Source organism: Haliotis cracherodii, unplaced genomic scaffold (genome assembly GCF_022045235.1).
Source record: "Haliotis cracherodii isolate W230 unplaced genomic scaffold, xgHalCrac1.p SCAF_23, whole genome shotgun sequence".
NCBI classification, from domain to species: Eukaryota; Metazoa; Mollusca; class Gastropoda; order Lepetellida; family Haliotidae; genus Haliotis; species Haliotis cracherodii.
The window spans coordinates 2,877,533-2,892,761 of NW_027266279.1; the positions used below are offsets into that span (position 1 = coordinate 2,877,533).

Sequence of the window (15,229 nt, forward strand, 5' to 3'; positions counted from 1 at the left end):
TTTCTTTTGAGTAGTATACACAGACAATACAACAAAACTGTTCTCAGTTCTGTTTTATAGAATTTCCCAAAACAAAGAGAGCTGGATAATTTGATATCATGCACACCATACTGAATCCAATAAGCCAGCATTAACTGCAAGGTTTGAAGGCAAAAGGGACAATCTTAATTTAAGGCTGTCAATCAAAAGACCATAATAACAAAGATGAGTTTCGGGAGACATGTCAAATGTCACATTCAGAGAAGGAGTGCTGTGGTCTCTTGGTCTTGATTGTAAAGACACCATAATCAGAACGCATGCGACAGGAAAGATAGTAACTGGACACAGTGAACAACAAACAACACCGTTACCAAAAACAAAAGCAGCAAATGCAACACATTACCAAGTCTACTTGGAATGTAGCAAAGGTTTTATGTCCTGGTCACCCAAGGCTTTCAAATTGTACTTCTGGGTCCACTTGCACAAGTGATCTTAGCGTTACGACAACTGTAAGCCTATGTTAAAGTATGGGTACGATCATCTTAGCGCTAAGATCGCTTTGTGCAAGTGGGCCCTGAAGTAACTTAAATTCTGCGACCAAACAATGAAGATTTTTTTCACTTAAATCCTATGATTTCCTAAAATATACAATTGCTGGGAATGAAAAATAAGGGAACATTTTAAGAATGTTGTGTGAAAAGAATATTTTCCCAGAACTAGAATTATCTGATACTGGTAAGCCTTTCTCCATGCTCCAAGTAGACTTCCCTGCTCAGTGTTCTACCCCTGATACACACCTTGACTGCTGTCATTCTTGACTCACTGCCAGGTGAGAGAAGCGGAGAGGAAGCATTCTGAAAGAAGTCAAACCTCAACAAACACCATCCAATCACCAAACAACTCATCAAGCAAACTCACAACTTCCAAAAACCAAAATCATAAAAGCTCACAAATCAGAACAGCTGTGAATTCATGTCTCCAAATTCAAAAGGGTTCCATTTTCTGAGGTCGTTCTGACGTTACCCGTAATGGGATGTCCTCAAATCTTTCTTTCGTGGTAGCAAGTACTAAGATCTGATTTTGTTATGACGTTGAGTGCAGGTCCTTCTGCGTTATAGTCCCATCTTTTCTCCGTGGATGGAGAAAGGAGAGTAGCACTTTTTAATAATTATTTGTTGTAAACTAATCAAGTCTGTGACACTGTTTAATAAAATATATGATTGAAAACTTACTGGTTTAAGATAATAATGAGAAAAATAAATTGTCCTGAAGGAAATTCACAAATGGCAACATTACTTCCAATACAAAAACGAAAATATTACTTCTAATACAACAACAAACAAGACAAAAAGTGAGCAGGGTTTCACTAATACCCCCGACTTCAATTCCATATACTCCTTAGTTCAAAACATGAAAAAAAAATCAATATTTTCTCAGAAAATCCACATTTCGAAATCAAAATTTGCACTGCACATCTTCTATTGGTATGGAAACTGTACCCACAATTGAAAAAGTACCCATGAAGTAGTCTTCAAGTTATAGGTCGCACAAATGTTTATGTCAAGACAAATTCTGAGTGAAAGAAATGTTTTTTTTCTGAAAAATACACACATCAAAATCCTACTGTTACTTGAGACAATGTGACAGGGCCAAATAGACACTGATGCCAAAGTATGTTCCTCTACACGCATCATTGATATTTAAGAGAAAAGGAATGTGTTACTATCTTCAATTGTTCCTGTTATATGGAAAAGAAAAACACCAAGAAATACTACAATCTGAAATAAGTGATTGAGTTTGTTATGATGCCATTAGTTGAACAATATTTCAGATATATCAAACCTAGAAATATTATTATGGATTTGTATCCATGTTCACAGGATACGAGGCCCTTTTTCAAAACGCAATTTACATGAGTCTATGTAAAATTTTGTTTGTTGTTTAACACTGCACTCAGCAATATTCCAGCTGTTTGACAGTGGTCTGTAAATAATCGACAAGACAAACCAGTGACTGACATCATTGATCTACACAACTGGGATACAATGCAACAACCAAGTCAGCAGGACTGGCCGCACGAAGATGGAATATTGCTGAGTACAGCATTAAACAACAACCAAAAAACACACACAAAAAGAAACCAACATTCAGAAAAGCATCGAAGTAAAGTTATTTTTTTTGGCCCTTTTTGAAGGCCCATATATATATTTTCATGGCTTCAAAAATAGTAGTCAAAAGCATCATTTTCAAAGAAATTAATTTAAATAACAGTAATATGATAATAAGAATGTAACATGCAATAAAAAGATTGCTCAGTTATTAATTTCGTCAAATTTTAAAAGTAACTCAGTGTCAGTTACTTTAATAAATGTATGCTTTTGTAGAAATATACATCTGCATAAAGGTTTGTCTCTAACCAAAATATATGAAGATATCTCCGAGAATAATTTCATTAAAACCTTTGTGAAGCGATAGTGAGCACCAAGATCTGATTTCAATGAGATTGTCTCCAAGAGATGCATGAAGTGCAAAATATCTGAAAGAAAGACTTAACTGAAAAATGTACTTTTCATTTCATATGCTTAAAACTTTGAATTTGGATGTCTTACCTTTTGGCTTTAGATAACAATGCCTTTTAGGGAACTTGAACTTTGCATTTATATCTAAGGCCAAAAGGTAAGGCATCCAAATTCAAAGCCATTTCAAGCAAAGACTGAGAGTCTCACTTCCAAGGCCCTATCCACAAAGCGCCGAGACTACTTACGATCATCATAGCACAACAATAGTGGAATGAAGCCTTTTCAAGACAGGCTCCAGAAATTAATTTCAATAAAAAAAATAAGAAACACAAATTGAGCAGACTTTCGATCATGCGACAGAAGGTATGAGAAGAACATGTCTCGTCAGTAGGGCTGCAACGATCCTTCTATAGGTTACCCATGTTACAATGTTTTGCAGCTGTCCCAGAAACACTGAATGATAAGATACAAGGAGAGAAAGTATTCTCCATTAACCTGGACTAATTCGCCACCATAGCTTTGCTATGGAAGTGACGTCACCTTCTCTGTTATCAGTAAGCTTCCTGAATCGTTACAACCCACATGTCATGCTGATTTATAATTAATAAGTCCAATCAGTACTTGGTTTACAGGTTGTTGACCTCACAGTTGGTGCTCATAATAAAATACATTGAAAAACAAAATGTCTTGCTGTGTTACCATTAAAGTCTGGTCATTGGTAAAATAATGAAGAACCATTCCTATTTGCATTTACTTTGGAGGTTCTATATTTCCAGGAATTTGCTTACAGACATTGCAGAAAGAGCAAATTTTCTTTTATGTTTATTGAACTTCAAGGATGAGGCACAGACAATCATGAAAAGGGTTAACTTTTGGCCCAATGGAAATGTCTGACTTTAAGTTTAGGAAATCTTTGAAATGATGGTATGGAAAGTATCGTAAATGTTCAAATGCCTGACAAGAAGTCTTTTTCCGTCTTACAGTTGAATATTTTCGACTTCAGACAAAACGTACCTAAGTATGGTTAAAATGAGCAAAAGAGGATGATTTTCTGAAAGTCAAACTCTCACTATCAGCAAGTCTGAGATCCAAGATGAAAATGTTATTATATATTTGTTCTGACCTTTTTTTTTACCCACATCTAATAAAATCTAAGTCAAGACTTCCTCATGTTTAAATATTAGAAAAAACTTCCTAAAAGTAGCTAAAATCAGCCTTATTGACACAATGAAACATTCATTTTGTATTGTTAGAATTTCAAACCTTACAAGTGTAAAAATGTGTTCTAATGCACGTTCAATTACTTTTAAATAAATTTGTAAAGGTTTTCCTTATGTCTAAAATTATGCCATGTCCTCAAGTTTTGTATTTGGATCTGTAAACCAAGTATAGAATGGAGAAATGCTTACGACTGATTTCATAGTGTGTCTGAGGAACATTCTCAAGAATCATGCCAGAAGAAACACATGCTTCTTAATGTTCAGTTGGACCAATCATTGACCAGTGTCAAACATCCTTGTTGAAAAAGGTGGCAGCACTGACATCATATTGTACCCAACAAATGAATGCTTATTGATTGAATCAATTTCAATTCACAATTCTTGTTTTGAATATTATTATGATTAACAAGTTATACATTTGATCTATCTCACATCCATAACTGGTCACAAACAGTAACAAAATCATTTTACCATGTCTAACTATAGTGGCTACTTTTCAATTTATGAAACAGTTTCCAACCAATAATATGATCTTTAAATGTCCTGCAGTAAAGGTTGATCCATTTATAGATGCACTCAACAATACAAAACATGCTACGCTTAATTCTCTATTGATTCATCATGAAACCTTAAGTTCCGAAACCATAACTTATTGTAAGTTGAAGTATCGACTAACTACAACAGTCCAGAATGCCAAGCACTTTGGTGACATCCACAAGAATAAGTAATCTGCTGACAAACCCATACACATAATCAGGCAAACCGGGATTCGAACCCATGTACCTCAAACTGAGGGGCCGTGACAACTGGGCCACCCATGCTCCTACGAGTACATGACCTTCAAATCAAATATTAGAGTGAGTGAGTGAGTTGGGTTTTACAGCCGCTTTTAACAGTATTACAGTTATATCGCAGCGTGTCAGCTTTATGTGGGAGGAAAGCCTTTGTTTTCCTTTGCTATCACATGGTCAGTTGAAAATTAGAAAAACTAACACTATTTCTTCTGACAGAACAACAAAGTATTGCGACTGGCATATACATCAATGTACGGTTTCAACCCTTTACTGCAGTTAAAGTTATCATTAGATTTATTTGCATCATTGTTGAGGTCAATATGGTTGAACAGCTTTGTTCAGCTCCTGTCCCCATCATTGAAAGAGATCAAACAGAAGACAGATAAAGAAACTGCATCATACAGAACGATAAACAAACCACTTACAACCACGACTGACTCTGGAGGGAGCAGCGCTGCTCTCTTCAACAAAACAAATCATGAGCTGAGTGAGCTGGGTTTACGCCACTTTACCCCAAAGCCGTAAAACAACTTCCCAATCTTTCAGATTACTTTGGTTAATCTGTCATGGAACCAATGCTGTAAATGCTAAAATTTCAAAGCCTTATATATACTCTACCCAAAAGAAGTAAAAGAACACCCAAGTCTTTCACAGCACTAAAGTTAATCAGTCTTGGAACCAAAGGTTTATGCTTGAGGCTTCACATGCTAAAATGTCTAGGCATCAAACACAAGCAAATCTGCCAACACAATGTTTATCGACATCATACACATTCTGTATCCTCTCAAGCAGACATACAGGACTTCACTTTGCAATTTTTGGACATCATGACACACAAAATGATGTCTTAAGTGTCCATGACAAGAGAGTGAGTGAGTGAGTGAGTGAGTGAGTGAGTATGTTTTTTTGCCGCTTTTAGCAATATTTCAGCAATATCATGGCGGGGGACACCAGAAATGGGCTTCACACATTGTACCCATGTCGCGAATCGAACCTGGGTCTTCGGCGTGATGAGCGAACACTTTAACCACTAAGCTACCCGACCGCATCCCATTGACAAGAGAACCTAAAGATGCTGTTAAATACGAACAAAAGTATTTTTATTCAAGAAACACAATAAATGAATTTGACACTGATGTCAACACACTTTTCAAATTCGGGACATGCCATCAAGCAGAGTGATTATACACTTTGAAAAGTCCCGCAGATTTGCAACACACACTCCCATGCATTTTACAACCTGGGATTCACCCAACCTGTCAGTGGATTTGGCCATGGATGCAACTACGCAGTGATCTGCGACACCCTTATCCACCTCGCCACACTGCTATCCCTGTGTAATCATTGATACAAGTAACGTCTTGTTGACCAAACTATTATTGAGTGAGCTAGACAGTGATTATTTTTAATGCAACAGTCAGCAATATTCCAGCTATAGCATGATGCCCTTGACAATACAAACCAGCGTTTAGAGCAAGACCAATGGCCCATGTTGTCGGGACATGACGGCACAGAATTGACGGGGTCACTAGTAATAACTAACTGCCTGATCATGCTGATTCTCTAAATAATAGTCAGCAAACACAAGTTACTGGGACCTCCTGTGCCCTGGGAATCCCAACAGGGAGACAAGCATGAGTGACTGGGGACCTACTCTGCCCTGAGAATCCCCACAGCGAGACAGGTATGAGTTACTGGGGAGTGGGGACCTACTCTGCCCTGGGAATCCCCATAGGAAGACAAGCATGAGTGGCTGGGGACCTATTCAGTCCTTAGAATCCCCACAGGGAGAAATGTATGAGGTACTGGGGACCTCCTCTGCTCTTGGATTCTCCACAAGGAGACAAGCATGAGTTACTAAAAGCTTGTGACCTATTCTACCCTAAGAATCCCCACAGGGAGACAAGCATGAGTTACTGCAGGAATTGTACCCTACACCTTGTACTGGCAAGTTACCAACACTTCTGACTTTAGACTATTGGACATTAACCTCTGTCCCAATAGTCTCAAACTCTTCTTGTAGGCAACAGAGTGAGTGAATTTGGTTTATGCCGCTTTGATCATGTTTCATGACAGCAAATCAGTTTGATGTGGGAGAAAAGTGATGCAGCTATTCGATGTTCATCACTTATGTGAAACCCACAACTACAGCACTGGCAAACCCAGAAACATAATCACGTCGATTTGAGATCTGAATCCACGACCAATGGTTTCTGGCATGCTTAAGAGACGTAACTCAGGTTTTGAACATAAAACATAACATTTTATGAAGATTCCCTTTAACGAAAAGTTTCTAAAACATCTCAGAGTGACCTACCGAGTCTTGTCCGGCATCAGAGTCGATGTCTGTATCCTGCTCTGATACAATATCTATGTCTGTGGGCAGCTCAGCATATTCCCACTCAATCCGAGCTGTCTGCTGCTTGTCGGGGGGATGGGCGTTTACAATCACAACCTTATCACGTGGCTGAACCATCCCACAATTCCTGGACACACTCACTGCAGTTTGAATCATGTCACCTGTAACAAACATGTTTGTATTTTGAAGTGTAGTTTAACTTTGCAATATTCAGGAAATATGTTAGCAGTCTGTAAATAACCAATTCTGGACAAGACAAACCAGTGTATGACATGAAGAGATTGATGGGATACGATAACATGCATCAACCAAGTCACCAAGCTGGACCACCGATTCAGTTCTTGCCTCTTCTTGTATGGCTTTTAACTACAGAACAAACCCACCACTGCTTCACTACAGTTCACAAAGTGTTGGTAAACTAGCGATTATCATATTCACGTATGTATACCATACTGATCTTACAAACCTTGTGTCAGAATTCACGTAGTAATTCGAACTGGCAGTTCGTAAAATCAGTTTGACAACATATCATTGTTTATTTCATGAGCAATCTCATTAAAACCAGTTCTTTTTTTAAAATACGATACCTCCCTGTGTGAAGATCTGGCAAACCCTTCATTGGAGGTCATACTAGCTAGCGTACCTGATTACTGTATCGTGTTTAGGAACATAAACAGGCAGTTCCTTAAGGAATCAAAAAAAGCCACTGCATGAATGTTGTAGAAATTTTATACAACCTGTTGTTAATGAACATCTACACCCAAAAGGATCCACTATTGAAGGAATACTTCTGTTCAGCATGGATTTTCTTGAGCTAGGACCAAATTTCTGATCAAGGTGGTAAAGAAATAAACCGCACTGATTTAGGGAGCTGGCACCTGATTGGCTGAAGAACTAGCAAATTCTTCATTCAGATTGGGAGGTCAGTGTCTGCTGAGGATTCCTTGTGTTCGTCAGATATTCTCAGTGAGGTATATTGTGGGAGTAAAAGATCTGTCTTTCATGAGATTGAATATTTCATCTGATGATCCTGAGTACCTGTGACCATGACTGTCCTGAGCTTGGCCTCCAGGAGAGTCCTGATGACCGGGGTGGTCTCTGGCTTCAGCTGGTTCTGCATCACCAGCAGCCCCAGGAACGTCAGGTTACACTCCACCTTGTCTCTGTAACATCCGACACAGACTTACACCTACCCAACACATACAGAATTCAGTCAACTCCCAATTCAAGTCCACGTAAATAAGAAAATGAAAAACACGATCCAATTTTGAAAAATATCACAATTTTTTCCCAATGTTTCAATCAATGAGACCTAGAGTGGAACACAACATAAATCCCTGACTTTGGGCCCTTCCTTTCAATTTGTGAGGTGATGTGAGGTGATGTCATGTGTTGTGTTGTGTTGTGTTGTGTTGTGTTGTGTTGTGATGTGATGTTTTTAACGTCTTTTGGTATGACACGGCCAGGGATCGAACCTCAGACCTTCCTCTCTCCGGGGAGATGCTCTACCACAAGACCACAGAGGTTGGTTGGTGAGAGAGTGGGTGGATGGTTGGGTGATTGAGTTGGTTGGTGAGAGAGAGAGTGAGTGGATGGTTGGGTGATTGAGTTGGTTGGTGAGAGAGTGAGTGGATGGTTGGGGGATTGAGTTGGTTGGTGAGAGAGTGGGTGGATGGTTGGGTGATTGAGTTGGTTGGTGAGAGAGTGAGTGAGTGGATGGTTGGGTGATTGAGTTGGTTGGTGAGAGAGTGAGTGAGTGGATGGTTGGGTGATTGAGTTGGTTGGTGAGAGAGTGAGTGAGTGGATGGTTGGGTGATTGAGTTGGTTTGTTAGAGAGTGAGTGAGTGGATGGTTGGGTGATTTAGTTGGTTGGTGAGAGAGTGGGTGGATGGTTGGGTGATTGAGTTGGTTGGTGAGAGAGTGGGTGGATGGTTCAGTGATTGAGTTGGTTGGTGAGAGAGTGGGTGGATGGTTGGGTGATTGAGTTGGTTGGTGAGAGAGTGGGTGGATGGTTGGGTGATTGAGTTGGTTGGTGAGAGAGTGAGTGAGTGGATGGTTGGGTGATTTAGTTGGTTGGTGAGAGAGTGAGTGAGTGGATGGTTGGGTGATTGAGTTGGTTGGTGAGAGAGTGAGTGAGTGGATGGTTGGGTGATTGAGTTGGTTGGTGAGAGAGTGGGTGGATGGTTGGGTGATTGAGTTGGTTGGTGAGAGAGTGGGTGGATGGTTGGGTGATTGAGTTGGTTGGTGAGAGAGTGGGTGGATGGTTGGGTGATTGAGTTGGTTGGTGAGAGAGAGAGTGAGTGGATGGTTGAGCGATTGAGTTGGTTGGTGAGAGAGTGAGTGAGTGGATGGTTGGGTGATAGAGTTGGTTGGTGAGAGAGTGGGTGGATGGTTGGGTGATTTAGTTGGTTGGTGAGAAAGAAAGTGAGTGGATGGTTGGCTGATAGAGTTGGTTGGTGAGAGAGAGAGTGGGTGGATGCTTGGGTGATTTAGTTGGTTGGTGAGAGAGAGAGTGAGTGGATGGTTGGGTGATTGAGTTGTTTGGTGAGAGAGTGGGTGGATGGTTGGGTGATTGAGTTGGTTGGTGAGAGAGTGGGTAGATGCTTGGGTGATTGAGTTGGTTGGTGAGAGAGTGAGTGAGTGGATGGGTAGTTTCTGCAGCATGTGGGTGTATGCACCTGCAGATATAAATACTGACCGTGAGATACGCTGGACCTGGTGCCAGTTGACCTTGGCCTCGAGAGGTCGGTATGCCAGGGCGATGACCCGAAGTCCCTGTACAGTGTAGGTGTGGAGGACAGGCTGGAAGTTCTCCGGCACTGACAACACACAACAGACATGCAGGTGTCACAGTCAAGCATAGGAAAATGAGTGAAGACCATCTTTTCATTTTTATCCCATCTCTTACTTAAGACAATATTCTGTGTTAATCTTGCATCTGAATCTGATGTAAACAAAAATTAGGTTACAACTTCATGGAAATAACTAGGTTTGAGTCTGACAGTGGCACGAAAGAAATTCATGTATTTATTGTCATGTGGCAGTATAGATTCTTGTAAGTTTGTTTGTTTTTTCTGGGGCAGCAAATGATTGAAGCAATGGTAATATGTCAACTGTTGTGGGAGTGGAGTTTAGAGTTATCTCCCCTGGTTGTTAACAAACATGGCAGGCTTGATCATACCAGAAGTTTAGGGATGTTTCATGAAGGTGGGGTACCATACAAGAGGGACACAAGAACGATTTGAAAATTTTTCAAACATGACTTGCGTCTTATCTATTTGTCAAGTGCAGATTAGTATAAACACCAAATTCCTGCCAGATTCCAACACTATTCTGGAATCAAGGAAGCAGAGCATGGTCTTTTTTGAGAGGTTCTACAATGACAAAAATCTGGACACTGGTGAGTGCACTAATATATCATATAGCCCACCACCTATTTGTCCGACTGTTTTGCCTGTGTGTTTCAACATAATTTATTGAGTATTCACTGATTTTGAGGTCATTTACTGATTTCACAATTTAGTTCTGGATGAACTGATTTCTTGGTCAACCTTTATGTTTCAGTTTGGAAATCACCTCAAAACAGTATATCAAAAAGTACCAAGGGTACAAGCTGATGGCACCCTGGTTGAGAACGACCCCCCAAAATGAGGACATGAATAGGAGTGTCCAGTGTTACCAGTTTCAGGGTTACAGAGTGAAGCAATCTTCTCCGGCGCCCCCTTGGAGTAGATCTCCATGTGGTTGTGACCTAGGGTTCGTGTTATCACACTCATACGCTGCATGCTGGACGAGAAGGTGAACTGGCGCACAATTCCCACCTCAAACGGCACCTAGGAAACAGTACTTTGTCTGTAACCATGGTAAATTTTACATTCAAAATATCAATAACAAAAGTATTATTAGCTTTTCATCTGACACATATACAGTCAGTGAGCTGTAAATATTCCAAATAAGTGCATCAAATCTATGCCTCAGCCTTCAAATCGTTTAGTATAATGTAACATGAAGACATGAAACTGTTTATGGATAACAACTTTCTTGTTGTTGGTGGCATCATTTCCAGTGCCATTTCCGGGCATCTTCTTGACCCGTCATCATGTGAGCGCCATTTCCGGGCATCTTCTTGCCACATCATCAGGTGAACGCCATTTCCAGGCATCTTCTTGCCCCATCATCAGGTGAACGCCATTTCCGGGCATCTTCTTGCCCCATCATCAGGTGAGCTCCATTTCCGTGCATCTTCTTAACCCGTCATCAGGTGAACTCCATTTCTGGGCATCTTCTTGACCCGTCATCAGGTGAACGCCATTTCCGGACATCTTCTTGCCCCGTCATCAGGTGAATGCCATTTCCGGGCATCTTCTTGCCCCATCATCAGGTGAACGCCATTTCCGGGCATCTTCTTGCCCCGTCATCAGGTGAATGCCATATCAGGGCTACTTCTTGCACCATCATCAGGTGAACGCCATTTCAGGGCTTCTACTTGCCCCATCATCAGGTGAACGCCATATCAAGGCTTCTTCTTGCGCCGTCATCAAGTGAACGCCATTTCAGGGCTTCTACTTGCCCCATCATCAGGTGAAAGCCATATCATGGCTACTTCTTGCTCCATCATTAGGTGAACGCCATTTCCGGGTATCTTCTTGCCCTGTCATCAGATGAACGCCATATCAGGGCTTCTTCTTGCCCCGTCATCAGGTGAACGCCATTTCAGGGCTCCTTCTTGTGCCTTCAATAGGTGAACACCATATCAGGGCTTCTTCTTGCCCCGTCATCAGGTGAACGCCATTTCAGGGCTACTTCTTGCGCCTTCATCAGTTGAACACCATATCAGGGCTTCTTCTTGCCCCGTCATCAGGTGAATGGCATTTCAGGGCTACCTTAAAGCAGTTGTTATCCATTAAAAGTTTCATGTCTTCATGTTCTTCCAACTTCTGAATCTCAGAAAAAACCTGATACTGTATCATGACATCTACCATAATCTGAACCTCACAAAACTTCTTTCTCTGCATCAAAATACAAACTACATAACACTCGTAGACATGTTTTAGTCATTACTGCATTGGGCAGGTGCAGGTGCAGGTGCAGGTGCAGGTGCTGGTGCTGTGACAGTGACCACTGACCTCATCTGAAATGAAGCTGTCCTTGTCGGAGGGCTTGACGATGGTGGGCATCAGAGTGTCGTACTTCGTGTTGTCCTGTCCCGGCTCCTCCAGAGACTGAAGCCACAACATAACCAGGTCACACCACAATTGGATCACAGTCACATCAAGGCATATCAACAATAAAAACAAGGTCACACTTTATTCCAAAACATAATGGTGTTTAAATGCCCTGTGAAACATCTAGTTTCTATTTTAACACATTTGTGTTTAAATTCTCTTTGTATCGATACACTAAGTATGCTTAAATTCTCCTTAAATTAGACAAATTACTCCTGTCGCTTGCTACCACCTACCCAGTTGAGAGAATTAAACATGATGAGATCCAGAGGGTCCCCCATGAGCTCCCCATCAATCAGTGTGAGTGAGTGACAGGTTGCCATGCACACCAGAATCTGTGAACGCGGCAGTTCTGGAAGCTTCCGTATTGGCTCTTGAAAACTGAAATAGTATCACGGCTGTTGGCAGATACTGATGCAGGGATGAGAATAAGGTTTACGATGTCGTCAATAACTGTAGTAAGTGCAGTAAGCCCACTTCCACACAATTTCTGTGTTTCGTTTGTTTCTGTTTAATACTGCAGCATATTCAAACAATAACATGGCGGCCTGCAAAGGTGGTCTTCTTCTAATACTTAACTGTCCCGACCACAACACTAAAATACACACTCTTGACACAAACGTTCTTTTAAGATTGGGTATATGGTGCTGACAGAGCACAGATCATAGGGCAAGACTGGGATTCAAACTAATGACCGGCCAACATAAAGTCCTCATTGACAGTCTCAGTAGAGGTCTTATCTGCCCCGAAGTCCTCATAGAGGGTCAAGGCCATATCTGCCCAGAAGTCCTCATAAAGGGTCAAGGCCATATCTGCCCCTGTCCTCATAGTCTGCCCCTGTCCTCATAGAGGGTCCAGGCCATATCTGCCCCGAAGTCCTCATAGAGGGTCCAGGCCATATCTGCCCTGAAGTCCTCATAGAGGGTCCAGGCCATATCTGCCCCGAAGTCCTCATAGAAGGTCCAGGCCATATCTGCCCCGAAGTCCTCATAGAGGGTCCAGGCCATATCTGCCCTGAAGTCCTCATAGAGGGTCCTGGCCATATCTGCCCTGAAGTCCCCATAGAGGGTCTAGGTCATATCTGCCCTGAAGTCCCCATAGAGGGTCCTGGCCATATCTGCCCTAAAGTCCCTAAAGAGGGTTTAGGCCATATCTGCCCTCAAGTCCCCTTAGAGGGTCCAGTCCATATCTGCCAAGAAGTCCTCACAGAGGGTCTAGGTCATATCTGCCCTGAAGTCCCCATAGAGGGTCCAGTCCATATCTGCCCAGAAGTCCTCATAGAGGGTCTAGGCCATATCTGCCCTGAAGTCCCCAAAGAGGGTCCTGGCCATATCTGCCCTATCGTCCCTAAGGAGGGTCTAGGCCATATCTGCCCTGAAGTCCCCATAGAGGGTCCAGTCCATATATCTGCCCAGAAGTCCTCATAGAGGGTCTAGGTCATATCTGCCCTGAAGTCCTCATAGAGGGTCTAGGCCATATCTGCCCTGAAGTCCCCATAGATGGTCCTGGCCATATCTGCCCTAAAGTCCCTAAAGAGGGTCTAGGCCATATCTGCCCTGAAGTCCCCAAAGAGGGTCCTGGCCATATCTGCCCTAAAGTCCTCATAGAGGGTCTAGGGCATATCTGCCCAGAAGTCCTCATAGAGTGTCTAGGGCATATCTGACCTGAAGTCCTCATTGAGGGTCTGTGATGGGTTACTGCTGATGAAGGTGAATGGATCTGGGAAGCAACTTACCACTGGTTCTGTGCCGGCACAACTCCCCACATGTCCAGCCCATCTTCTGTCAAGGTTCCAGTCTGTAATAATACAAACTGACATCTTCAAACAGCTCATTCAACAATGGTGTGAACCATTTTCAAGTGTCATCTAGACAAGATAGGATTGAAAATCAACTTCTTGATTACAACTAGAGGTGTTTACAACAATAAATCTGAACATATACCACCTTGTGCTTCCAGTCAGAAAAATGATGTCCAAGCCTTGACCTTAATCTAGCCATCACCTTCAGAAGCAGTAGTTAAAATCTCAGTTTGTACAAGATAACAGGCAATGAAAGAACCACATTTTACATAATATTGTTTTTACAACTTTATTCTGGTTCACATGATGATGCTGTGATTTCCATGAAACATAGATCAGATCTTGTCTGGAACAGAGAGGTGTCAGAGGAAAAGATCTGATATTAATTATATTGGGTGATGATGGAGAGACGGATGTTGCCACATTTAACCCAAACAGGAGAGACTTTCCTCACACAAAGATGTTATCTTATAATTTAACTTGCATAGTGTCTATACTTTGTTATTTTAATTATTCTAATTCAGAAATCCTGGTGAATTGATTTGGAGGTCTAATGACAAGGCATGGATTAAACTGATAACAATCAAACCACCACAAAAGAATTCTCACCCTGTTAGAACACCACTACTGAATTCTCACCCTGTCAGAACACTACTACTTAAATCTCACCCTGTCAGAACACCACTACTGAATTCCCACCCTGTTAGAACACCACTACTGAATTCTCGCCCTGTCAGAACACCACGACTGAATTGTCACCCTGTCAGAACACCACTACTGATATCTCACCCTGTTATAACACCACTACTGAATTCTCACCTTGTCAAAGCAGAAGGTGTTGATCCTGCCACAAAAGTTGATCCGGGGTGGACTGATACAGAATATACCAGCTTTCTTAAGTCGATTCTGTGCGTAGACCGTACCAACTGTCATGGCGGCGGGGAGAGCAGGGGGGACAACTATCGTGATGATGTCCAGAACCCGGAGGACGATCTTGCCAGGATACGCCTGTAGGAATGAGAACCAGTTGTACTACAGCAACATTCTAATCACAGCAGGGATGCCAGTACAGGCTTCACACATTGTGTCAATATGGAAACAAGAGTAATTCTTTTGAGTATATTACCTGTATTACATCATAAATTCCTGTTCAGGCTGAGAATCCAAAAAAAAATTTTAAAAAAAATTCAACAGACTCTCTCTTCAGTGCCAACAAATCTAATAGTTGTGAGGAAAACCCTATGACTCTTGTTTGGTTTGATGAGCAATGGTTTTAATCATCAGTTTCTCTGCTCCCACTTCTACACATTCTACATTGCAAATGCACAACTC

The 15,229-nt window shown here is 41.6% G+C and overlaps 1 protein-coding gene across 6 annotated transcripts in view; it reads right to left on the bottom strand.

The window, feature by feature from the left end:
* The window catches only part of LOC139471817 (polyamine-transporting ATPase 13A3-like), a 66,989-nt gene that overhangs the window by 20,172 nt on the left and 31,588 nt on the right, over positions 1–15,229 (bottom strand). For 2 of the 6 annotated variants that reach the window (XM_071254317.1, XM_071254315.1), the window contains exons 13-22: positions 14,717–14,905; positions 13,832–13,893; positions 12,333–12,477; positions 11,998–12,093; positions 10,551–10,704; positions 9,570–9,690; positions 7,910–8,034; positions 6,830–7,032; positions 4,938–4,973; positions 777–833 (exon numbers count right to left, since the gene is read on the bottom strand). In XM_071254317.1, coding sequence (XP_071110418.1) covers positions 777–833; positions 4,938–4,973; positions 6,830–7,032; positions 7,910–8,034; positions 9,570–9,690; positions 10,551–10,704; positions 11,998–12,093; positions 12,333–12,477; positions 13,832–13,893; positions 14,717–14,905 — 1,188 coding nt within the window. The remainder of the gene's footprint in view (positions 1–776; positions 834–4,937; positions 4,974–6,829; positions 7,033–7,909; positions 8,035–9,569; positions 9,691–10,550; positions 10,705–11,997; positions 12,094–12,332; positions 12,478–13,831; positions 13,894–14,716; positions 14,906–15,229) is intronic. The other 4 variants (XM_071254318.1, XM_071254316.1, XM_071254320.1 and 1 more) reach the window with 2 other exon arrangements.